We start from the raw sequence: 25921 nt of genomic DNA, 5'->3' as shown, positions 1-25921 counted from the left end.
TGGCATATAATAGCTGACATATTTACTTCACAAATAAGATTCCAGTTTATCCTTAAGGCGTTCTAGGTAGGGATAAAGATGGGAGAGGGGAAATGTATTATCTCTCTTTTTATGTAGACAGAAGTGGGGACTTAGACCGATAGGCATTAAGTATAATAACTTAGTTCTCGGGATCACACAGTTTTAAAGTTCTAGGTCCTAAACTCTGGCCCAGAGCCAAATATTTCTTGAAACATAGCAAGAGCAATCCAGGAATTTTATTTTTAAAAGTTTCCAAATTTCTAAGGTTGAGTAGGCGGGCCCCTACTACAATCATTTCTACCTCAGCTTTGTTTTTCAGTCTTTCTAGGTCTCCACTAGTGAAACCCATAAAATTTTGACATAGGTGCCAGAAGGATATTCTTTGGAGAAGAAGGATTAGCTCTAGTCTCTAGTAAAGGTGACAAGAGCAGAGAAGTTGATTGTAAGTGAAATTGCCAGGCCAATTTCAATTTCTACTGCCTTTTCCCTCCAGCCACCTCCATCAGTACAGTACCTCTTTTCTGCAGTCCCTACTGATCCTGGTGTCTTGATCCTTTCAGACATGTGTCTTCTATTTCTTACTCCCAGATTATTATTTACTAAACCTGCTCTAAGGAAGAAAGAACTATTTCTTAGTTGAAAGATCATTCAGTTTGCATGTGTAATGGTGGTTGAATGCTGACTCTGCCACTTAGAACCTGTATCATTATTTCCTTGAGTCTCAGTTTCTACAGCTGAAAATGAATTTGATACTATCAACCCCATTAGGTTGTTAGGGAAATTCATGTGAGTATCCCAGCCCAGTGGTTCTCAATGGGATGGGAGTACATTTCGTTCCACAGAGACATTTAGCAATGTCTATTTCTGATTGTCTTTGGGGGTGCTACTCATATCTAGTGGATAGAGGCCAGGGATGCTGCTAGCTAAACATCCTACAATATACAGGACAGCCTCCCACAACAAAAACTTTTTGTTCCAAAATGTCAGTAGTGTCGAAGTTGACAGACCCTGCCCTAAACCAATATATAACTCCTATTAGGTAAGTCTAGAATGGATATTAATGGACAACACCTTTAGGCATGACTCCTCCCAGGTACGTTTGCTTTTTATGAAAGGGGTTTTTGTGGTAAAGTCTCTTAAAACTGAAACATCTTCAGATAAAAGAAACTACATAGTAGAATTATATATTATAGGGTTAATGTTTTTTATACTTAGGACTGCTTCCTTGGGCCCATTGCAGAGAGGAGAGCCCACTTTTCATCCCTTGCTTTGTCTTCTCTTCCTCTCCTCACCAGCCTCGTGGGGCATTACCCTAGGATATCACCTCAGCATGCTTACTCCACATGAGTTTGGAATTGTACGTGCCACTTAGCTTTGCCATTGTCTTCTTGCATTTTTATTTTGTAAGAGTGCTTACTGTGTTATTGCCACAGATCTCATTTGAGAGTAAATTGGATATAAAGTCTAATAACATAGGCAAATTATGACTATTTCTGTATCTTGAGAAGTTCTTATTAAAGAAAATTATTTGTGTATGTGTTTTGGTGTTGTATATAGCAGGATCTGGGCAGAGGAAATGGGTGGACAGGAATTGAAGGAGGGCTAGATTCTTTGTATTTTGCTTCTGTAGGTTATGGTCAAATAAATAATGAGTAATTTGTTTTAGTAGTTCTTTCTCCTTTATAGGTTTCTGTTCTCCTAAGTAAATTTAAACCATTGTCTAGAAATCATCATCTGATAAGTACATGGTCCAAAGAAATGAATTAGTCAACTGTTTCAAAATCCAACACAATGACAATGATAATACCAGGTATTGAACAGTGAAAATGATTCTCCTTTGGGTGACATTGCCAGTGGCTGTTAGCAGACAGAGCCAAGTAGTCTGCCTGTGGTTGTTCTTCTGTATCATTCTGGCAGATTAAATGGAAAGGTTAAACTTTCACTTTTTCAGAATTTGGCAGTGGCCATTGACCTTTTGCTTCTTGAGATGCTTTTAGCAGCATTATCTCAGCCTTTTGTTTTAATACATCAAAATTCACTTCTATTAATCTTAGAGTATACATTGTATAAGTTGTTGTAGGTGGACATAAAGATGAACAGGACAGTGCCCCTGCCCCCAGGGAGCCTGAAATCTAATAGGGAAGGCAGGGTGTAAACAATTTTCCAAGGCCAGTGAACATTAAATCAATGTATAAGAAGTGCCCTTATAAGAATCAGACAAAGATCCAGTTAATTCTAAAAACGATTAGTGAAGGCCTTACAGAAGAGGTAACCTTTGATTTCCATCTTAAAAGATGGGAAGGATTTTATTTTGATTGGGGAAGTTGGGAGGCCAGTGGAACATATTAAGCTAAAGAATGAGAGTCCAGTAAACAAGGAGACTCTATTCTTATTCCTTTTGATGAACATTGGGTATATCTGTGTGGTTGAAGTATAGGTTTTGTCAAGTATTGAAATAGCAGATCAAAGATATGGCTATTTAAGAACCAGATTACATTGTTCTTTGGAAGCTGTACTTAAAACTATGAGCAGGGAAAAAAACGTTGTTTTGCAGGAGAGCAGTGAAAGCTGCTGCTCCATATGTTAGATGGCTAGCTCTGGCATCAGTATGAAAGGTGGACAGCAGTGAACATGTGGAAGCGAGGAAGCTTGGGAGGAGGTCATTGCAATAGATTGGGCTAAGAGAATGAGAACCTGAAGTCATTGAGGTGAAGATGGAAACGAAGTGATAGATGATAAGTAAAAGAACATTTAGAGGTAGGTTTGCCACATTTTGACTATTCTGGGATATACTTTCTTTCCCACGTTATAACATCTCTGAAATCTGGTTCTATTTTACAAGCGGTAGCATCTTGCAGTTGTAATTGGCAGCATTTTTCATTCTTCCTTTTTTCTTAGTGGTAAATAAAATATGGGTATATCTTAAAATCTCTGGCTTCCTAGACTGATATATGATACCAGCATTTGATGATTGATTGGATGGTGAAGATAAATAAAAACGGTGAGTCAGAGACAGCTCTCAGTATTCTAGCCTGAGTGGTGAGGTGGTGGTGCCAGTAACTTAGACAAGAAGCGCAGGATGGGGAGTGAGTGTGTGGAGGCCAGGTTTGGCTTTGGACATGTTATGGTTGGGGCAGCTTTAAGATGCCTACATGGAGTTGGCTCCTGGGCACGTGGATATAGTCCTTTTCTGCTTTCCCCTCCCCTCCCCAGGGATTGCTATGTGGAAGTCTCTGTGCTTACATCTTTATATTATTACATCTTAAGCAACATCTGAATGAAAAGTTTACTAGGTTAAACCATAGTTTTCAGAAGAGGAAACAGATGCCACTGTAACTAAAGGGTTAACCCAAGGTCAAACAGTTCAATAAGTAGCAGAGCTGAAGTCAGCCCCAGGTTTGTCTCTAGAAGCCTAAGCTCTGCCACTTACTAAGGTCCAGTTACAGAGGATTCTCAGGAACTGTTACCATAGAAAACATGTTAACACTATGTGATACATGAGATTGAGAGAGAAAATAGAACTTTGTCAGGTAAGGTGTCCCAGGACAAAACATTAGGGAAAGCAGCTGTACCGCCTCCTGTGCTTTGACTATGAGCATCTGTTCCTCTTCTCATCATACCTACTCTTCCAGTATTACTTCAGGCTTTTCAAGATCCATTGGTTGACTCTATCAGTTTGCTTCCACTCACATACTCAACAGTGTTTGGCAATCCAGCTCTGTACATAACCCTAATAAATTTACTTTCTTACCTTTCAAAACAACTGCTTTATTCTCCTATTTTCTCAAGTCGATATTCCCTCCTTCTTCTCACTTGCAGCTAGTAACCTCACCTCATATTTAATCACAAACAATAAGCAGTTGGAACATGAGTTCCCTCATCTTTCCATCAACAGATCTTCCATCCACTTTGTATTTGTTCTTGTACCCTCGGTTTTCCCTTTTGTTAAAATGGAAGACAGATCCTCACTCCATATAAGCCAAAATCTGCCCCCTTGTGCTTTGGATATCATTCCCCTCTTGACTTCTTAGGGACTTTGCTATCTATGGCTCTTAATCCCTCCCCCTCTTCCTCCATCATTAATTAATATCCCCTTTTTACTGTGCCATTCCTGTTATCATTTCTTACGCTGGCCATATTTTTATGCTCTCTTCTTTACAACAAAATGTGAAAGAATTGCCTATTCCCTCTGACAAGTTCCCCAATAAATTGAATTTTAAGTACTGTCCTAATAGCAATTACTTCATTCAACAAGACTTTATTGCGTACCTACTGTGTACTAACCTATTTTCTAGGTACCAGGGATTCAGAAATGAATGAGACGAAAGAAGTTCTTGCTCTTACAGAGTTTCCAGTCTAAAAGGGGAGATAAATATAAATTTACAATAAATATGTAAACAAATAAGTAGAAAACTAAAACAGCTTCTCTTCTATTTTCCCTCTGATAAAACAGCTACACAGTCAGAACACCTACATCGTTAACCCTGAGCAGGCCACCTAATATCTTCACACCTTGGTTTCCTTATTAGTAAAGTATATTTACTGTTTATCTCACAGTGTTATTGAGAGAGAGGGAATGCATGGAAAGCCTATTGTAAAATATAAGACAATATAAATGTAAAGTATTGTTATTTGATTACACTGAGTCAAAGATTTGTATATTTGGTGTATTTAAGTATTTCTGTCAGCATTGTTTGCTATTTAGATTGTAAACCACAAGAGCATATGTCATGTCTTTTAGGATTGTTGTAGCTTTCATGCCTCTGGTTTCGGGGACTTTCTAGTAAGAATCAGTGCTAAATTGTTGATTGCTATTGCTCTGTAATATAGTAGAATGACTTGAGGGAAGGATTTCAAGTCTTGAATGTCATATGGGTGATTGGACTAAATAATCTTTAAAGAACCTTCTAATTCTGACATTTCGTGATCCAAAAATAGAATAGTTGAAGGAAAATTGCCCCAGCCTCAGTGGAACAAAATGCATTTTATTTTTGGCAATAAGTGTGGTTTGGAACAAAATAAAACCATTTCATGATGTGTTCAAAGTTTCAGTCTCTATGACCAGATATCTAAGCTAGTATCTGTATTATACATGTGTAAGAAACAATGTGGTAGCACAAGCAGCGTTTTTATGAATCCTAGATATTATACTTCCTCTTAAAGCACCTACTTCTGTACTCTAGAGAAGAGATTTGCTCTAAGCTAAAACTATTGAGATTCTCATTACGACTGTTGCCCTGTACTAAAAGTAATGTTTCTTTTTTCAAAGGTACGCCAGCCTGTTATATGCGTCAACAACCATGTATTTTGTTCAATTTGTATCGATTTGTGGTTGAAGAATAATAGCCAATGTCCAGCCTGCAGAGTCCCCATCACTCCTGAAAATCCTTGCAAAGAGATTATTGGTAAGGGTCTATTTTATAAACATATAGAAATAGATTTGAAACAATCTTAAATAGTGTCTATTTGGAGGAAGACTGAAATAGACAATTTTCAGTGATGTTATTTTGCCAATATCCTACTGGATGGATTGGTCATTTGGCATAATCTGTAAGTGGAGCAATTGAGGAGCACAAAGCACCATGAGAAGTCTCAGAGCCTCCTGGAACTTGCGTTCTGGTAGAGGCTGTGCATGTGGACCAAAATATTAATGGTTTAAAGCAGCAGATGCTAACAGTCAAAAACAAACAAACAGAAAGGTCCACAGAGTTTAAACAGGGAAGTTCAGCTAGGAACACTGAGAAGGGATCCATGACACAGGTGGCCTTTAAGATGGAGATTTAAGGATGGATAAGTTTTCAAATGGTAAAGATGAGGGAGGGCATTTCATGCAGGGGGAATAGCATGCACTACAGTTTAGAAGTAGTAAAGTAAGGCATGTTTTTGGAAATGATCAATAGTCTAGTTTGGGTCTGACTGTTGAAGTAAGACTGAAAATGTAAAATGAGACTCTATTTTTATTTTTTTAACATCTTTATTGGTGTATAATTGCTTTACAATGGCGTGTCAGTTTCTGCTTTATAACAAAGTGAATCAGCTATACATATACATATGTCCCCATATCTCTTCCCTCTTGCATCTCCCTCCCTCCCACCCTCCCTATCCCACCCCTCTAGGTGGAAGGGAGGGAAATCACGGAGCTGATCTCCCTGCACTGTGTGGCTGCTTCCCGCTAGCTATTTTACATTTGGTAGTGTATTAGAGCAGAGCATCTTGAGTGACAGACTAAATCCGGGAACTGCTGTGTGGGTGAGAAGGGCGAGGTGGGCATGATGGTCTGAGCAAGGGGATGGCACAACCCAAAATGTGTGTAAGGAGTATCACTCAGGGGATGTGTGCAGGCTGGGCTCCAGGGGAGAAACAGGGCGTGAGTAGGTCAGGTTGGACGCGCTTGCCCAGGTGAAGGAGAGTGTGATTCTGGATTAAGGGAATAAAAAAGAACATTCAGTGCTACAGTAGTGTAGGTAAGAGGGGGATAAAACTTGAACTAGAAGATTCTTGAAAAATAAAGCATTTAAAGAGCTTTTTTAGTGTTATTTCTCTTAGATTGTTAAAATTAAATGATTTTTATTTGGTTTTGCTTTAGGAAAAATTGAAAGTGAATTCATGATAGCATGAATCATAGAAAAAAACCTTTCAGAAAACTTAAGAAGTCATTGTCATAGTCCCAAGTTAGGCAAAATGGACTTAACTAAAATTTTTATAATGGAAAGGAAGGTATATATGCTGGAACAAAAGAACAACCAGTGGAACTTTGGAACTAAGTGATCTGAAAGGGGAGTCGGAGCTGGCTCCAAGGTTTCTTTCTTGAGTACCTGGATGGAGTCTGATAGAGGAATATTTCTCTGCTGTGCTGGAAACTGGAGTGTTAACCTTAGCCTCTACTTTTCTACCTGCACTGACCTTTACCAGGAGTCAGGTCTTTCCTTGCGGAATATGAGTTTTGTTGATTAAAATAATGCGAATGTTTTTTCCCCAGCTTCTTTTCACATCCCTTCTCCCTCCTTTATTCATTCATATGTAAGTGATATTTCGTAAATTCTCTCAAGTAAAATGGTTCATCCATCCTGCCATTTGGATAGAACATCCTGAAAAGAATATCTGTATATGCCTTTGCTATCATGATGCTGAGAAGTACAAAGAAGGTAACCACAGCATAAGTGAAGAGCTCTCAGGAAGAAAACATTTTGAGTGTGTTTGTGTGAGTTATTATGGGCATACAATTAGTGCTGTGATTTATAATCGATCGCAACTGGGTTGTTAGAATCAGTGAAAAGACACATTAATCTTTTCAGTTGTGTAACCACATATGTTTGAATGAATACATTGGTTATAATAATATATATCATAATATATGTATCATATGTGATATATACAGATAATAATATGTATTTGATAATTATATCATGTACAGATAATATTGATAATATTTATACAACTTATTGGTTAGCTGTAAATATAATCATTGATTTTATCATTAACAGTTGTCTGGTACTCAAAATTTGCAGTCGTCCAAATGTGATCATTAATAAAATATAGCCTTTGCCTTCATTGAGTTTAATATAATAAGATACATAGGTAAGTAAACACAACATGATATTTTACTGAAGGTATTTCTTACGGTGTTATTTATCTTTTCTCAGGATTAAAGTACAGAAAAGGCCTAGGCAGCCCACGTGGTTATAAGGAAAAGGGTAGAAATTAAGCTAGAGAACTATATAGAACAATAAGAAAAGAGTTCATTTTAATTGTCATTCTACCCAAATCAGAATGAAAAGTTAGCTTTTTTTTTCCCTATAGGAGGAACAAGTGAAAGTGAACCTATACTGAGCCATACAGTCAGGAAGCACCTTCGAAAAACTAGACTTGAATTACTCCACAAAGAATATGAGGTAAATAATAATTAAAATGTTAAATGATGACAGCATTGAATTCAAGGTAAAACTGAGCTATCAGTCCCTGGACTTCTTAGAGTAAGCATCTAATGAAATCTTATTTTAAATGCCAGTTTAAAAATATCTTATTTGATAAATTTTTTCTTTTTCCCTTTCCTATTTCAAATAGTGGAAGGGAACAGATGGAAACATTTCGGTTTTTTCTTTCTTTTAATTTTAAATTTGTCCTCAACAGAAACATTGTTTTGTAAGTTATTCCCTCAAGAGGTGGGAGATAAAGGAAACTCCCTTGTAAAAGTCAGTCTTCCAGCCCCCACAAGGCATTGTGAATGGTCTGGCAAACAGGGACTATAACCGTCATTCTGTTTTTGTTTCTACCTATAAATTCACTGCTAATTATAAGTCTGATCAGTTCTGGTAAAGAAAATATACTTATGTCAGCTACCAGCAAAGAGATTTTGGTGTGAGATATGCTGTTTCCTAATTCTTTTTTTTTTCCCCATGTAAAACAGTGGGTTTTTTTTTTTAAATAAAAATTGTGTATATTTAAGGTATATAACATGTTTTGATATACATATACATGGTGAAGTGATTACATCAATCAAGCTAATTAACATAGCTGTCTCCTCACATAATTACTTTGTGTGTGGGGTGAGAGTACCTGAAATCTACTCTCTTCGCAGATTTCCAGTATACAGTACAGTATTATTAACTATAGTCATCATGTTATACAGTAGATCTCTAGACTATCTCTATCCTGTATAACTGCAACTTAGCACACCTTGAACCAGCTCCCTATTTCTCCCACCTCTCCATTTCCCCCACCTTGCACGCTTGGTAACCACTGTTTAACTCTGCTTCTATGTATTTGACTCTTTTAGATTCCACATATACGTGAGATTATGCAGTGGTTTTCTTCCTGTGAAGGTGATTTGACATGGTGATGGAATTTTTTCTAAATTAGCTTCATGTTAATGGAATACATATACTTTTGAATAAACATTAGGCCCAGTTGTCATTTTATATCGACTAAATGAGGGATATTATTGCTCTCTTCCTTTGACACAAAATATCTTTAAGTTATACTATGTAAATGGAAACTGCTTCAGCTGCTTTAAAAATTTTTTGAAATAAAGTGGGACATAAATAAATGAATAAATGTTCATTCATATGTTTTCCTGTTTATATTTGTTTATTCATTAATATATTAATTCAAACAAGTAAAGTGATTTTCTCATTTTATAATGCTATTTAACTTGAAATGTATTGTAATTTAAAATAGTAAATAGCACTATCTGTGTTAGCTCTGAAACGTATTCTTATTTACTTAATATTTATCACACTTAGATGCTAATCAAATTAATCCTTTAGAAGATCACTGGCATATTGACGTTTATTTTCTAACAACAAAATTTCTGACAATCTTAGTTTAAGATGAAATATCCATTATAGATGAATAAATTGTATCACAGAAAAGAGTTCTAACCCCAAATGTTTAGTTACTGGATTTAAGGTAGCAAGCAGTTCCACATGGGGAAAACTAATACTTGGAATAGTCTTAGCAGTAATTAAAGATCCAGAATGTAGAAGAGTTAAAAATTAACTACAGGTACTATTCTGAAGTGGAAAATGAAAGGACATGGTATGTGGTTTTACTCCTACTTCAAATATAGAAGCAAAAATATAGACATCAAACAAAACTATAAATCTTGATCAAAACTGTATTTTTAAATTCCCCTCAGTAAAGCAATTAAACATGCCTCAGAATTTTCTTCTGAGGAATCTACTTCCTTGTTGAATTCATGTGCCTTTTCGTGTTTTATGGATATCTAAAATAGAATCAAAGATTCGACATTTTAATTTTTTTAAATCACAAACTATCATTGAATTAAAATAAAAGCAATGGAAATGCCTTTTTTTTTTTTTAAAGAAGATGTTGGGGGTAGGAGTTTTATTTATTTTTGCTGTGTTGGATCTTCATTTCTGTGTGAGGGCTTTCTCTAGTTGTGGCAAGCGGGGGCCACTCCATTGCGGTGCGCGGGCCTCTCACTATCGCGGCCTCTCTTGTTGCAGAGCACAGGCTCCAGACGCGCAGGCTCAGTAGTTGTGGCTCACGGGCCTAGTTGCTCCGCGGCATGTGGGATCCTCCCAGACCAGGGCTCGAACCTGTGTCCCCTGCATTAGCAGGCAGATTCTCAACCACTGCGCCACCAGGGAAGCCCGGGAATGCCTATTTTTATCAGAGTCAAAATTCATTTTGAGAGTTTCAACTATATGTGACTTTCTGTCTGCAAAGCTTTTCTGATGCATAAAGAATCTATGTATCTACAGAATTTTGAGTATAAAATTTAAAAGCACATTGGCCTCACTCTAGCATATGTATGTGTTTAGTGTCTCTGTCTACCTGATGGCTATGCAATGCTTTTTCAGGATGAAATAGATTGTCTACAGAAAGAGGTAGAAGACCTTAAGAGTAAAAATCTCAGCTTGGAGTCACAGATCAAGACTATTCTGGATCCTTTAACCTTGATGCAGGGCAACCAAAATGAAGACAAACATCCAGTTGCAGATAATCCAAGTAAAATTGACCCAGAAACTGTAGCAGAGTGGAAGAAAAAACTTAGAACAGCTAGTGAAATCTACGAAAAAGTGAAAGATGATGTGGAAAAGTTGAAGGAGGTAAGCTGTGGTTGTTTTTAAAATTCTGTAGTATTTTAAGTACCTTCAAAAGTATAAGTCACCATATTATTTTGAGTCATCATTAGATGATTTGGGGGGAAAGGACAGAAATCCCTGGATGAGCATTTATAAGAAATAGGAAAACTTTTTCTCCTTAAGTGTTATTAGCTGCCAAGAAATATCAGGTGGTTCCATTTGTGACTATAATTGGAGACTCTGTAGTGCCTCTATATGAATTTGCATCTTCTTGTGGAAGAGTGACATCAATTTAAAGGATGTATTTCTATTCCTCTCATTGTGGTTTGGCTTAATTTTGTTTTTTAAGCTTATGTTAGTGACTACCCTGTATGCATAAAGACAAACACCTGTCCATTTCCCTACCTATAAAATGAAAGGTTTAGACCATATCTTTTCTAGCACTACCATTCTCTGATTTTTTTAATATTGTAAATAGTTAAATATTTAATGACTGCTTCCAAGAGAGCTGTGAGTAGCTGCTTTAGACTACTCCATGAAAGAGAATGTTTGGCTTATGAGGCAGGTTCATTTTTTTCAATTATTCTTCCATCCATACAACAAGATAAAGAAAGCATAGGTGAAAAGGGCAAACCTCTAGGATTTTCCAGTCTAGGAAAGGAGATGAGATCCATGCTATCAGCACTAGAGGTAATAATCAAGTGCTGTAGAGCTTTGCTGGCCAAAGGGACTAGCCTTTAGCTTGACTTCAGGTTTATCCACAGTGGAGTCTTGTGCTGAATAGAGATGGTTTTGTGGTATCCAGGTCCACAACCACCCATTCAGCCTATGTGCATTCTCTTAAAATACTGTTACTGTGCTGAATTACTAAATCCTGCCTCCTGAAATCATTAATGCTCCATATGATATTTTAAAGATGTGCTACCACATACTGATCTTCAGTGAGGTTAAGTAGCAGAGAAGTATCTGCAGCTTAGTGTGAATACTAAGTCATACCCATGTGTAAAATAAATGCCATTTAGGCTCGGAAAAGGCCACGATGAGACAAAGAAGGGAACTTAGTGCTTTTAGAGAAAAAAGAAACTACGGACATAATTGCACTGAGTTTGTTACAAGTTTAGGGGAAGTGTGTAATTTCTTTGGTTTTCGGTAGCCAACATTATTAGCATTTTGTCTAAGAAGAGAAGAGGACATGAAAAGGAAATACAGCTGGGAAGTCACAGTATTTATCTATCAGCCATGTCCCCTGTAACTTTTCTTCTTCCTGAACCATCAGTAAGTTCTATAGGGTCTCTTTTATAGTTATTGAATTGCATTTAAATTTTTGGTAATAAATGTTTCTTAGAGCATGAAGATGTGTATGAAAACTTTACTCTGGGCTTATAAGAGTGGTATGGGAAAAAAAAAAGAGTGGTATAAGAGATGTATGTAAAAGAGAGCTACATAAAATACAGTTTTTCTTTGTTCTTTTAAAGGTCACGTGTTAAATTCAATACCCAGAGCTACCCTGAGACCTCACAATTATCTGGGATATTTAATAAGCCCATTTTGGATGCCCAGTGAAGATATTAGGTAGAATTAGGCAATAAGCTGGGACATAAATAAATTTTAAAATGCAGCGGCAAAACTTGAATGTAAAGTACAAAATAACAACATACTGTAAATCAAATATAGGAGTACTAAACATTCAGAATAAAGGAATACCTAGAATGAGTGAAATGGACTTTTTTTCTTTTTTTCTTTGAAGTTTTGGATTGTATCTTATTTTTTTATACAGCAGGTTCTTATTAGTCATCCATTTTATACACATCAGTGTATATATGTCAATCCCAATCACCCAATTCATCACACCCCCACCACCACGCCCTGCCACTTTCCCCCCTTGGTGTCTATACATTTGTTCTCTACATCTGTGTCTCAATTTCTGCCCTGCAAACCGGTTCATCTGTACCATTTTTCTAGGTTCCACATATATGCATTAATATACAATATTTGTTTTTCTCTTTCTGACTTACTTCATTCTGTATGACAGTCTCTAGATCCCTCCACGTCTCTACAAAGGACCCAGTTTCATTCCTTTTTATGGCTGAGTAATATTCCATTGTATATATGTACCACATCTTCTTTATCCATTCGTCTGTCGATGGGCATTTAGATTGCTTCCATGACTTGGCTATTGTAAATAGTGCTGCAGTGAACATTGGGGTGCATGTGTCCTTTTGAATTATGGTGTTCTCTGGGTAAATACCCAGTAGTGGGATTGCTGGGTCATATGGTAATTCTATTTTTAGTTTTTTAAGGAACATCCATACTGTTCTCCATAGTGGCTGTATCAATTTACATTCCCACCAACAGTGCAAGAGGGTTCCCTTTCTCCACACCCTCTCCAGCATTTGTTGTTTGTAGATTTCTGATGATGCCCATTCTAACCGGTGTGAGGTGATACCTCATTGTAGTTTTGATTTGCATTTCTCAAATAATTAGTAATGTTGAGCAGCTTTTCATGTGCCTCTTGGCCATCTGTATGTCTTGTTTGGAGAAATGTCTATTTAGGTCTTCTGCCCATTTTTGGATTGGGTTGTTTGTTTCTTTAATATTGAGCTGCATCAGTTGTTTATATATTTTGGAGATTAATCCTTTGTCCGTTGATTCATTTGCAAATACTTTCTCCCATTTTGAGGGTTGTCTTTTTGTCTTGTTTATGGTTTCCTTTGCTGTGCAAAAGCTTTTAAGTTTCATTAGGTCCCATTTGTTTACTTTTGTTTTTATTTCCATTGCTCTAGGAGGTGGATCAAAAAAGATCTTGCTGTGATTTATGTGAGAGTGTTCTTCCTATGATTTCCTCTAAGGGTTTTATAGTGTCCGGTCTTACATTTAGGTCTCGAATCCATTTTGAGTTTATTTTTGTATATGGTGTTAGGGAGTGTTCTAATTTCATTCTTTTACATGTAGCTGTCCAGTTTTCCCAGCACCACTTATTGAAGAGACTGTCTTTTCTCCATTGTAAATCCTTGCCTCCTTTGTCATAGATTAGTTGACCATAGGTGCCTGGGTTTACTTCTGGCCTTTCTATCTTGTTCCATTGATCTGTACTTCTGTTTTTGTGCCAGTACCGTATTGTCTTGATTACTGTAGCATTGTAGTATAACCTGAAGTCGGGGAGTCTGATTCCTCCAGCTCAGTTTTTTCCCCTCAAACCTGCTTTGGCTATTTGGGGTCTTTTGTGTCTCCATACAAATTTTAAGATCTTTTGTTCTAGTTCCGTAAAAAATGCATTGGTAATTTGATAAGGATTGCATTGAATCTGTAGGTTGCTTTGGATACTATAGTCATCTTCACAATATTGATTCTTCCAATCCAAGAACATGGTATATCTCTCCATCTGTTGGTATCATCTTTAATTTCTTTCATCAGTGTCTTATAGTTTTCTGCATACAGGTCTTTTGTCTCCCTCAGTAGGTTTATTCTTAGGTATTTTCTTCTTTTTGTTGCAATGGTAAAAGGGAGTGTTTTCTTAATTTCTCTTTCAGATTTTTCATCATTAGTGTATAGGAATACAAGAGATTTCTGTGCATTAATTTTGTATCCTGCTACTTTACCAAATTTATTGATTAGTTTTAGTAGTTTTCTGGTGGCATCTTTAGGATTCTCTGTGTATAGTATCATGTCATCTGCAAACAGTGACAGTTTTACTTCTTCTTTTCCAATTTGTATTCCTTTTATTTCTTTTTCTTCTCTGATTGCCATGGCTAGAACTTCCAAAGCTATGTTGAATAATAGTGGTGAGAGTGGACATCCTTGTCTTGTCCCGGATCTTAGAGGAAATGCTTTCAGTTTTTCACCATTGAGAATGGTGTTTGCTGTGGTTTTGTCGTGTATGGCCTTTATTATGTTCAGGTAGGTTCCCTCTATGGCCACTTTCTGGAGGGTTTTTGTAATAAATTGGTGTTGAATTTTGTCAAAAGCTTTTTCTGCATCTATTGAGATGATCATTTGGTTTTTATTCTTCAATTTGTTAATATGGTGTATCACATTGATTGATTTGTGTATGTTGAAGAATCCTTGCATCCCTGGGATAAATCCCACCTGATCATGGTGTATGATCCTTTTAATGTGTTGCTGGATTCTGTTTGCTAGTATTTTGTTGAGGATTTTTGCATCTATATTCATCAGTGATATTGGTCTGTAATTTTCTCTCTTTGTAATATCTTTATCTGGTTTTGGTATCAGGGTGATGGTGGCCTCATAGAATGAGTTTGGGAGTGTTCCTTCCTCTGTAAATTTTTGGAAGAGTTTGAGAAGAATGAGTGTTAGCTCTTCTCTAAATGTTTGATAGAATTCACCTGTGAAGCCATCTGGTCCTGGACCTTTTTTTGTTGGAAGATTTTTAATCGCAGTTTCAATTTCATTCCTTGTGATTAGTCTGTTCATATTTTGTATTTCTTCCTGGTTCAGTCTTGGAAGGTTATACCTTTCTGAGGATTTGTCCATTTCTTCCAGGTTGTCCATTTTATTGGCATAGAGTTGCTTGTAGTAGTCTCTTAGGATGCTTTGTATTTCTGCAGTATCTGTTGTAACCTCTCCTTTTTCATTTCTAATTTTATTGATTTGAGTCCTCTCCCTCTTTTTCTTGATGAATCTGACTAATGGTTTATCAATTTTGTTTATCTTCTCAAAGAACCAGCTTTTAGTTTTATTGATCTGTGCTATTGTTTTCTTTGTTTCTATTTCATTTATTTCTTCTCTGATCTTTATGATTTCTTTCCTTCTGCTAACTTCGGGTTTTGTTTGTTCTTCTTCCGCTAGTTCCTATAGGTGTAAGGTTAGATTGTTTGAGATTTTTCTTGTTTCTTGAGGTAGGCTTGTATAGCTATAAACTTCCCTCTTAGAACTGCTTTTGCCACATCCCATAGGTTTTGGATTGTCATGTTTTCACTGTCATTTGTCTCTAGGTATTTTTTGATTTCCTCTTTGATTTCTTGAGTGATCTCTTGGTTATTTAGTAACATATTGTTTAGCCTCCATGTGTCTGTGTTTTTTACGTTTTTTTCCCTGTAATTCGTTTCTAATCTCATAGCGTTGTGGTCAGAAAAGATGCCTGATATGATTTCAATTTTCTTAAATTTACTGAGGCTTGATTTGTGATCCAAGATGTGATCTATCCTGGAGCATGTTCCATGTGCACTTGAGAAGAAAGTGTAATCTGCTGTTTTGGGATGGAATGTCCTATAAATATCAATTAAATCTATCTGGTCTATTATGTCATTTCAAGTTTGTGTATCCTTATTAATTTTCTGTTTGGACGATTTGTCCATTGGTGTAAGTGAGTTGTTAAAGTCCCCCACTATTATTGTGTTACTGTCGATTTCTTCTTTTATAGCTGTTAGCATTTGCCTTATGTATTGAGGTGCTCCTATGTTGGGTGTGCATATATTTATGATTGTTATATCTTCTTCTTGGATTGATCCCTTGATCATTATGTAGTGTCCTTCCTTGTCTCTTGTAACATTCTTTATTTTAAAGTCTATTTTATCTGATATGAGTATTGCTACTCCAGCTTTCTTTTGATTTCCATTTGCTTGGAATATCTTTTTCCATCCCCTCACTTTCAGTCTGTATGTGTCCCTAGGTCTGAAGTGGGTCTCTTGTAGACAACATATATATGGGTCTTGTTTTTGTATCCATTCAGCAAGCCTGTGTCTTTTGGTTGGGGCATTTAATCCATTCACATTTAAGGTAATTATCGATACCTATTACCATTTTCTTAATTGTTTTGGGTTTGTTTTTGTAGGTCCTTTTCTTCTCTTGTGTTTCCCACTTAGAGAATTTCCTTTCACATTTGTTGTACAGCTAGTTTGGTGGGCTGAATTCTCTTAGCTTTTGCTTGTCTGTAAAGCTTTTGATTTCTCCATCAAATCTGAATGAAATCCTTGCTGGGTAGAGTAATCTTGGTTGCAGTTTCTTCCCTTTCATCACTTTTAGTATATCATGCCACTCCCTTTTGGCTTGTAGAGTTTCTGCTAAGAAATCAGCTGTTAACCTTATGGGAGTTCCCTTGTATGTTATTTGTCTTTTTTCCCTTGCTGCTGTCAATAGTTTTTCTTTGTCTTTAGTTTTTGCCAGTTTGATTAGTATGTGTCCTGGCCTGTTTCTCCTTGGGTTTATCCTATATGGGACTCTCTGTGCTTCCTGGACTTGGGTGGCTATTTCCTTTCCCATCTTAGGGAAGTTTTCAACTATAATCTCTTCAAATATTTTCTCTGGTCCTTTCTGTCTTTCTTCTCCTTCTGGGACCCCTATAATGGGAATCTTGCTGCGTTTAATGTTGTCCCAGAGGTCTCTTAGGCTGTCTTCATTTCTTTCCATTCTTTTTTCTTTGTTCTGTTCCAAAGCAGTGAATTCCACCATTCTGTCTTCCAGGTCACTTATCCGTTCTTCTGCCTCAGTTATTCTGCTATTGATTCCGTCTAGTGTATTTTTCATTTCAGTTGTTGTATTGTTCATCTCTGTTTGTTTGTTCTTTAATTCTTCTAGATTTTTGTTGAACATTTCTTGCATCTTCTCGATCGTTGCCTCCATTCTTTTTCCAGTGTCCTGGAGCATCTTCACTATCATTATTCTGAATTCTTTTTCTGGAAGGTTGCCTATCTCCACTTCATTTAGTTGTCTTTCTGGGGTTTTATCTAGTTCCTTCATCTGGTACATAGCCCTGTGCCTTTTCATCTTGTCTATCTTTCTGTGAATGTGGTTTTTGTTCCACAGGCTGCAGGGTTGTAGTTCTTCTTGCTTCTGCTGGCTGCCCTCTGGTGGATGAGGCTATCTAAGAGGCTTGTGCAAGTTTCCTGATGGGAAGGACTGGTGGTGGGTAGAGCTGGCTCTTGCTCTGGTGGGCAGAGCTCAGTAAAACTTTAATCCGCTTGTCTGCTGATGAGTGGGGCTGAGTCCCTTCCCTGTTGGTTGTTTTGCCTGAGGTGACCCAACACTGGAGCCTACCCGGGCTGTTTGGTAGGGCTAATGGCGGACTCTGGGATGTCTCACACCAAGGAGTACTTCCCGGAACTTCTGCTGTCAGTGTCCTTGTGCCCACGGTGAGCCACAGCCACCCCCCACCTCTGCAGCAGACCCTCCAACACTAGCAGGTAGGTCTGGTTCAGTCTCCTATGGGGTCACTGCTCCTTCCCCTGGGTCCTGATGCACACACTACTTTGTGTGTGCCCTCCAAGAGTAGAGTCTCTGCCTCCCCCAGTCCTGTCAAAGTCCTGCAATCAAATCCCGCTAGCCTTCAAAGACTGATTCTCTAGGAATTCCTCTTCCCGTTGCTGGACCCCCAGGTTCAGAAGCCTGACATGAGGCTCAGAAGCTTCACTCCAGTGGATGGGCTTCTGTGGTATAATTGTTCTCCAGTTTGTGAGTCACCCACCCAGCAGTTATGGGATATGATTTTATTGTGATTGCGCCCCTCCTACCATCTCATTGTGGCTTCTCCTTTGTCTTTGGATGTGGGGTATCTTTTTTGGTGAGTTCAAGTGTCTTCCTGTCAATGATTGTTCAGCAGTTAGTTGTGATTCCAGTGTTCTCGCAAAAGGGAGTGAGAGCATGTCCTTCTACTCCACCATCTTGAACCAATCCTGGACTTTTTTTCTAATGTTTCCAGGGCTAAGTGAGTTTTGAACAATTTTGAAGCCAGTGTTGAGAATGCAAAATATAATAGTTAGCTGAAGTCTTCATTACTCTTTTAGGTGCAACAAATAGGCAGAACTCTCCCCTTTGTAACTTTACCCACCTGATTCTCCTGAAGTTGAAACTATCTCTGATAGTTGAGGAACTAGCCAGCCCATAAAGAGAATCTTAGAGAGCCACAGGACTGGTGAGAGACCTTGACAGAGGGGATGGGGAAAAGAAATCAGATGAGGTTCTAATTTAAGCCTGTCATTCGTCACCAAAAAGCATTCACTAAATGCCTCCTCTTATGAGGGCTTAATTCATTGTTTGTGTGTATGAGGAAGTAAATTACTTTTCCTGTGTCTTCAGAGGGGCAGTAATGGTATTTATCAGTCACTTAAAGAATTAACCCTCCACAGTCTTGGTTGGTTTGCACCCACGAAGATAAGCAGGTGCTTAGAGCTCAAAAGGCACCTAGATGAGTCTAAGTGAGAGAGTTAGGCTTGGTGCCCAGAAGAGTGTCCTCTGTCCTGCTTCTCTTGTCATCCTCTTGGGGTATTTGTGTGTTGACGGACAAATAATATAGTCAGAAGTTCTAGAAATTATTGGTCAGATTTTTAAAATCTGTTTTCAAGTTTTGTTGGTTTAAATCTCTTTGTTGACAAATGTTCTTGTGACCCCTTCACTTTGAATGTTAATGTTCTAGTCAGACAATGAATTCCTCTTGCCAGGTTGGTAAGATTGGTTCCTAGTCTAGGGAGTCTTATTTTTTGTTGGAATTGAAAAACACAATGACTAGGGGTTTAAATGAAGTAGCTTTTAAGAAGACTACAATAGACACACTACTTTTTGGGCTGTCAAGAATCAATATTGAGCTTCTAGATTTCCTAGCAATTAATGTTTTGTCATGCAGTTTTTAGGTATCATAGAACTCAAAAAAGAAAATCATACTTGGGATTTTTTTTTTTTTTTTTTTTGGCGGTACGTGGGCCTCTCACTGTTGTGGCCTCTCCTGTTGCGGAGCACAGGTGCCGGACACGCAGGCTCAGCGGCCATGGTTCATGGGCCCAGCCACTCCACGCCATGCCGGATCTTCCCGAACTGGGGCATGAACCCGTGTCCCCTGCATCGGCAGGCGGACTCTCAACCACTGCACCACCAGGGAAGCCCAGGATTTTTTTTTTAAATCAAAAGAGAATCCATAGAATTTATTAGAAAACATTGATTCAATTCTGAGAGTCCCAGAATTTGTGAGCCAGAGCATTTGAGAAAGCCATTTTGAAGAAAGCAAGCTATGTTATCACTAAAAACTATTTTTAAATAGCAACCAAAAATCAATCTCATAGCTCAAGATTCTTAGCATTAGTTTTGTGAATAATTGCATGTGGTATAATGTTATCATGCTTAGAGTATTCAGTTATGTGAAAAAGGAAAAGAAAAAAACATATTTGCCATTAGTTTAGTCCCTTAATGACTCTAAGCTGACTAACATAGTTCCGTTTATTTCCCTGGATAGGGGATTTGCAGAGTGCTTGGGGAATATGGATTAAAAATGCTTGGTTGTGTTCACAGTTTCACAAGTCATTCCCAACGGTGATTTTAAGCTTCTGAAGACATGTTCTAGTATTCAGTTTTCTGATATTGTTGCTCTAAAGAATACAGATGGCTCATGTCATTATTTTTACAAGGCACTTTTGTTTTAACTTGTGCTTAATTATTTTCAACATTTTTTTTTTCTAAGGCAAATAAAAAATTGAAATTGGAAAATGGTGGCCTGGTGAGGGAGAATTTACGACTGAAAGCTGAAGTTGATAACAGATCACCCCAGAAGTATGTATTTTGCTAACAGAGCAATGTTTCAGGTTATGTCAATGTTTTAGAATAAGCTGCTGTTATAGTTTGTGTTTGTCATTTGACTCTTTTCATTGAAGCTTGTAAGTTTAAATAGAATGTCTTACCTCTAAACATCAAGTGTATACTTATGTTACTGGTAAAATCTTAGTCATAGTTAAGACTAGTGTTGAAGAAAAGATTTCCCTCTGATACTTTTTCTGTATCTGATTAGCAAGAGGATTGTTTTATGTGACCTAAGATAGGTGAGCCTTCACTTCGATTTACATGTAACTGTTTAGTGGTCCTAACAAAGAGTAGGGAGAGTAACATAATGCCCTTTAGATGTTTTCTGAAATAATCATAGTTAAAATTCATATAGCGCTTTCTCTTTGCCAGGTACAACAACCTGTGATATAGAACTATTATTATTCTCCATTTACAGATGATGAAATGGAGGCATAGAAATCAAATTAATATTTCTAAATCTGCACTGCTAGTAAGTGGTGGAAATAGGATTTGAACCAATGTAGTCTAGCCCTGGAATCTGTGTTCTGTTACATTACATTGAAAACTATTACACTACCCATTATACTAAAAAGCCTATCTGAAATAGAATTTTAAGGCATCATTTGTTGAATTTTGGACTGATTTGAACTATACAGTTAAATGAATTTATTCTTTTATGATGGGATAGTTTTCACTCCATTCCAAAAGGTAAGCAGTTGGAACTATTGACCCACTTAACAGTTAGTTTAAAATGATAAGAAACCATTGAGAGTTAAGACTTGAAGATTGAGAAAAGATGGGAGACAGTGCTTAAGGTTGTTATTTTTCTGGGAAAAAAAATGACAAGTGAAAAGAGAATATGGCCCCCATCCCTCTGAGGAGTGGCATATCAGAACTCCACACTTTTCCCAACCAACCATTAGACTTCATTTTTTCCTAATGGAAAAAGACAAAGACAGACATAAACAAACAGTGGAAATTTATCCTACCAGGCGTAGTTCTCTGCTTGTCATTTGAAAAGGAGAAAATATTACCTTCAGTAGAACAAGTGTAGTGTCCAGAAATGTTACAAATAAACCATAATTACTCAAAGCAGAGATAACTAACCAATAGACAAAGAAGCATAGCTTTTACTTTTAAATAGTTCCTTCCCCTTTTTTCTTTCACTTCAGATAATGTTGTACTTTGATGAATTAGTGAAATAAACTTAAGAAGTGTTGCCATTATTATATGGCGGTTTGAGTCTCTGCTCTTCTCATTTATTGGCAGCTCGCCTTGCCAGTCATAGTAATGCTTGTCCATTAGCCATTTCCCACGGCAGGCTGAATGGAACTAAAGCCATTTTGTTTGTAGCTTTTATTTCTTGAAAAGTTGCCCACCAGATTTCAGATTTAATGCTAGCCACCAGGATGTGTGTTTTTAAATAGCCATGACTCCTACCTGATAAACAACTGAAGAATCTTATCTAAAGAAACCTCACTGCTGTCTATGCTAACAAGCAACCACACTTCTGAATCCCATATAACTTTAGGATTTGCTATCTTTAACTTCCATTCCTTCCCTTCAGGGGAAAGGAACAGTTTCACTTAAAAAGCGATTTGAACTGACCCCTATTCCTGATCAATTTGCAATGCATTGAGGTATTAAAAGCATGGCTTTTGATTTATAGCCTTAGTTTACTCTGCATCACAAAACCCTAGTGGGATTCAGAGAGAAGCTGACCACAGCTGAAAATACCCAGATCTGGTTCACCTGAAGAGAGCTCCTATTCGTATTGAAAAGAATATGAAATTTCAAGAGTTTAAAAGTAAATGCAAGCAAATAAAAACCATCTATTCCATTTCATTGCCTTGATTAGGAAGTGCCTTGACAAATTATTTTTCTCTTATCTACTTGGTTAGGTGTCAAGGTATACTTTTTATACACATGACCTTAGTTTCTGATGTATCTTTCAGGTTGTGCAGACGTATTCTACAAATCGTGCAGAAGAGAGAGCTTTAAAATTTAGATACTAGAGAGGAAAAAAATTAGGAAGTTATATTTGTTAGCTTGGACTGCCATAACAAAATACTATAGACAGGGTGGCTTAAACATTGGGTATTTATTTTCTTACAGTTCTGGAGGCTAGAAATCCCAGATCAAGGTTCAGCAATTTCGGTTTCCGGCAAGGGCTCTCTTTTAGGCTTGCAGACAGCTGCCTTCTCACTATGTCTTCACATGTCAGAGAGGGAGTGTGCACGCTCTGGTCTCTCTTCTTATGAGGATGCCAGTCCTGTTGGATTAGGGCCTCATCTTTATGGTCTCATTTAACCTTAATTGCCTCCTGAAGACCCTGTCTCTGAATATAGTCACATTGGGGTTTAGGGCTTCAACAAATGAATTTGGTGGGGAAGTTGGGAACACAATTCAGTCCATAGCAGAAGGTATTTCTTTTTAGGACACTCAAGCAAATATCATGCTATTGCCCCAAAACTAGACTAACATCTGGTGTCAACAAGGGGGACTTAGACATTTACCTTGGTCTCAAGTAGATAGTATTGTATAAAAGTAATAAATTTTATAATTTTTAAAAACAGTGCTATAATCTTTAAAATGAAATCTGGATTATCATTTATCTCCTATGCTATTGTTTTTCTAGTCTATCTTTTACCCTCCATTATATCCAGTCTTAAAGTGTACCTGCATATTTTTCCTTTCTCAACTTTAACTTAAAAGCCCTTTTGAGCAGTGTGGCAGATATCCTACTAATCGTGCTCTTCTAGGTTTCAATAATATCCATTCTATTCCTTGTCAAAAATTCATTGTCTCGATATCTAAACTGGTGGTCCAGAAAAATGCGATCTTTTTCTTTGACTTGATGTAGCCAAAGACTTCCTGAATTTGTCTTCTAATTTGTTTCAGCTGGAGAAAGCCGTCTGTTTGCCCTTTCAGTTTTCTCTAACATGGACTCCTAAGAGAATCAGATTTAATATTCAGAACTCAAGAGGTGGTGGTAATGTCCTTCAGTTTACAAGACTGTTATGCGAAGAAAACTTACTCTCCCAACCAACCCAGAAATACTAAAAGTTTATTTACTTGACAGTATCCTAGGTGCTTTTAACTATACAAAATAAATACTCTTTCTGACCCCTAAAGTAGGTTAGGTTCCCTTGCTGTAATTTCTCTTACTACCTTGTACTTTCCCTTTCTAGCACATATCCCAATTACTAATAATTAATGTTTTGTGTAATTATTTGTTTCATGTTCTTCTGTTTGAGTGAGGACTATAGTTTTATTCACGGTTGTAGCCCTGCATTTTATAGTGTTCTGGCTAATATTCTGCTCCTAGTATATATTTGTTGAGTAAATGAATAAAAACGTAGCTCCCAAGACTATGAGAAAACAGACAGACAAATCCAGAATATGGTACAATCAATTGGAAAAATGACCAGATTTCTTCATTAAATCATTGGCAAAATGGGAGGGGAAGCCTGATTTACAATAAAAGAGGACTAAGAGATATAATAACCAAATGCAGTACATGGATTTTGTTTGGATATTGATTAATAACAAATGTCAGAAGACATTTTTGAGGCAATTGGATATATTTGAATATGAACTAGATATTAGATGATACCAAGGAATTACTGTTAATTTTGTTTAGGTCTTATGGTTACTTAACAAAATGTCCATTTTTTTTTTAGAAATGCATACTAAAATATGAACTATAGTACATTTTAACAAAAAAAGGGATATATATATATATGTGTGAAATGAGGCAAAATCTTGATAATTCTTGAATGTGGGTGATGAGTATATGGAGTTTTTCCTGTTCTCCGATTAAAACCAACAAAACATAGTCCTTGCTTCCAGGAAGTTCATAATCTAATGAAGATGAGAAAAAATACATGAAACAATTAAATACTAAATAGTTACTAAGTCAAATAGCAGAGACAGCAATATGAGTTCAGAGAATGGCCAGTTGATTGGAGTGACGAGAGTCTTTATCTAAGAGGCAGGACTTGAGCCCAGCTTTGAAGGATGGAGATTTCAGTGAAGAGGAAGGCATTCTGAGCAAGAGGAAACAGCTTGAGCGGTAAGGAGTATTAAGAGGTCCCTTCAGCTCTAGTTCCTTGTCTCCAGAGTAGCCACAAGTCATGCCCAAGAAAACACTGTGGCTTCCTTCTCAAACTCAGCAGAGCAGAGGTCCTCTGTGTAATTTGCACATCTCTCCATTGTGACCGTCATCATCCCACTTAAACAGCTGGGGTTAGCACAATTCCACTACATCTAGTACTCCACTACATTCTGCTCTAAGCAGAAAGGCCTGTTCTCAGTCTCCTATTTAATGGGGAATGCCAAGTGTCACACCTCCACATGATAAGAAACAAGAATAAGAAGCTGAAGGGAGGACTTTAGAATTGCATTTCTCTATTCCTGAACTGTGCCAGGAAGTGTGATATATTTGTCCATGATAGAGAGAGGAGTTCCTTAGTGATTTTTTCGCTCGAAGGGGTATGAAGAATTGATTTGTAAAGCATTTGAGAGTCCTATGCCCTCTCTCTGAGATCTCTGTTCAGTTGTGACTTTTTTTTTGTTCTAGTCACGCTAGGCAGAGTTTGTGCCATGTTGCCGCCTATTATGAGGCTTTAGCAGAGCAGATGTCCATGCCTTTAGCTTCTAACTTACCTTAAAGCGTGGGGTATAAAGCTCCATATACAAAATTCCATAGGTCATGTAAATCAAACCTGGTTACAATTGGATTAATGGCTTTCCTTTCTATAAATATGTGTTTGGGAATGTCATTGTATCTTTAGTGAGATCTGTGAGTTTGATACTATGGTAGTGTTAAGCATCATTTTTACTGCCCAGCAGCCCCAAGGCTTATCATTATGGACCAGTCTTCACCCATGCCTCAGCTCCTTCTGGGGGAAGATAAAGGCTCCAGGTACTCTCTAGATGGTGAGCAGTATTTCCTATTATTAGTACATGAAAAAAGTGCTCTGAGGAGGAAAGAATAGACTTCATAAGTCATCACCTGCACGTTCTTCCCTTCTTCCTGTATTTGTGTTCCTTGAGCCGTCTTATCAACTCCCATGGCTTTAATAATCATCTACTTGTATGTCTGAGATTACAAAACAAAATCTAAATCTTTGGCCTTGCCTTTTTTCCTAAACTGTAGATTAGTGTTTCCATCTATCTATTTTATACTTTCACTCAAGATCCTATACCTTAAATTCACCACAAAGCACAGTAGTTAAATAAATGCTTCGTTCTGGAGACAACAGTACCTGGATTCAAATTTCCTTGCTTCCACTCTGTCTCTCTTTTCCCTACCCAGTTCAGTTTCACCATGCTCAAAATTGCTTTTTATAAAGTATAAATCACACTATTAAATCTCCTATCTGAAACTATCCAGTGTTTTCCTAAAATAAAATCCAGACTCTTCACCAACTAGTCTTTGCTTGCTTATTCCACTTCATCTCATTCTCATTCCCCCAGCTAATCCTGCTCTAGCCATACTGGTCTTCTTCCGTTTCTAAAACATGCTGGACTTTTTCCCTCTGCTTAGAATGTTTTGCTTCTGCATCGTTATGTGGCTGTCTCCTTTTGTCATCAGAGTCAGAAAGGCTTTTCCTGACCATTCAATCTAAAGCAGCCCTCTGAGGTTGTCCTTGTGACCTTACTCTTGTGGAGTTTAGAATGGAGAACACAGAACAAGAGGTCAAGCAACTAAACAAACATGGTAATTTCAGTGATAAAGGCTAAGACAGTAATACTGTAACATTGGTTGTGTGTTAACTATGGGCTCTATTATAAGTACATCTCAAGTTTTAACTCATTTAAACCTCACTGGAACCTATAAGATA

General features: G+C 37.4%; 1 protein-coding gene across 1 annotated transcript in view; it reads left to right on the top strand.

Moving 5' to 3' along the window:
• OBI1 (ORC ubiquitin ligase 1) overlaps window positions 1-25921 on the top strand; it is a 46113-nt gene that overhangs the window by 4249 nt on the left and 15943 nt on the right. Inside the window, exons 2-5 of the mRNA XM_019921136.3 lie at window positions 5291-5426; window positions 7822-7913; window positions 10347-10595; window positions 19975-20063. Coding sequence (XP_019776695.1) covers window positions 5291-5426; window positions 7822-7913; window positions 10347-10595; window positions 19975-20063 — 566 coding nt within the window. The remainder of the gene's footprint in view (window positions 1-5290; window positions 5427-7821; window positions 7914-10346; window positions 10596-19974; window positions 20064-25921) is intronic.

Source organism: Tursiops truncatus, chromosome 18, assembly GCF_011762595.2.
Source record: "Tursiops truncatus isolate mTurTru1 chromosome 18, mTurTru1.mat.Y, whole genome shotgun sequence".
Lineage (NCBI taxonomy): Eukaryota > Metazoa > Chordata > Mammalia > Artiodactyla > Delphinidae > Tursiops > Tursiops truncatus.
This window is presented reverse-complemented; position numbering and strand designations above follow the sequence as displayed.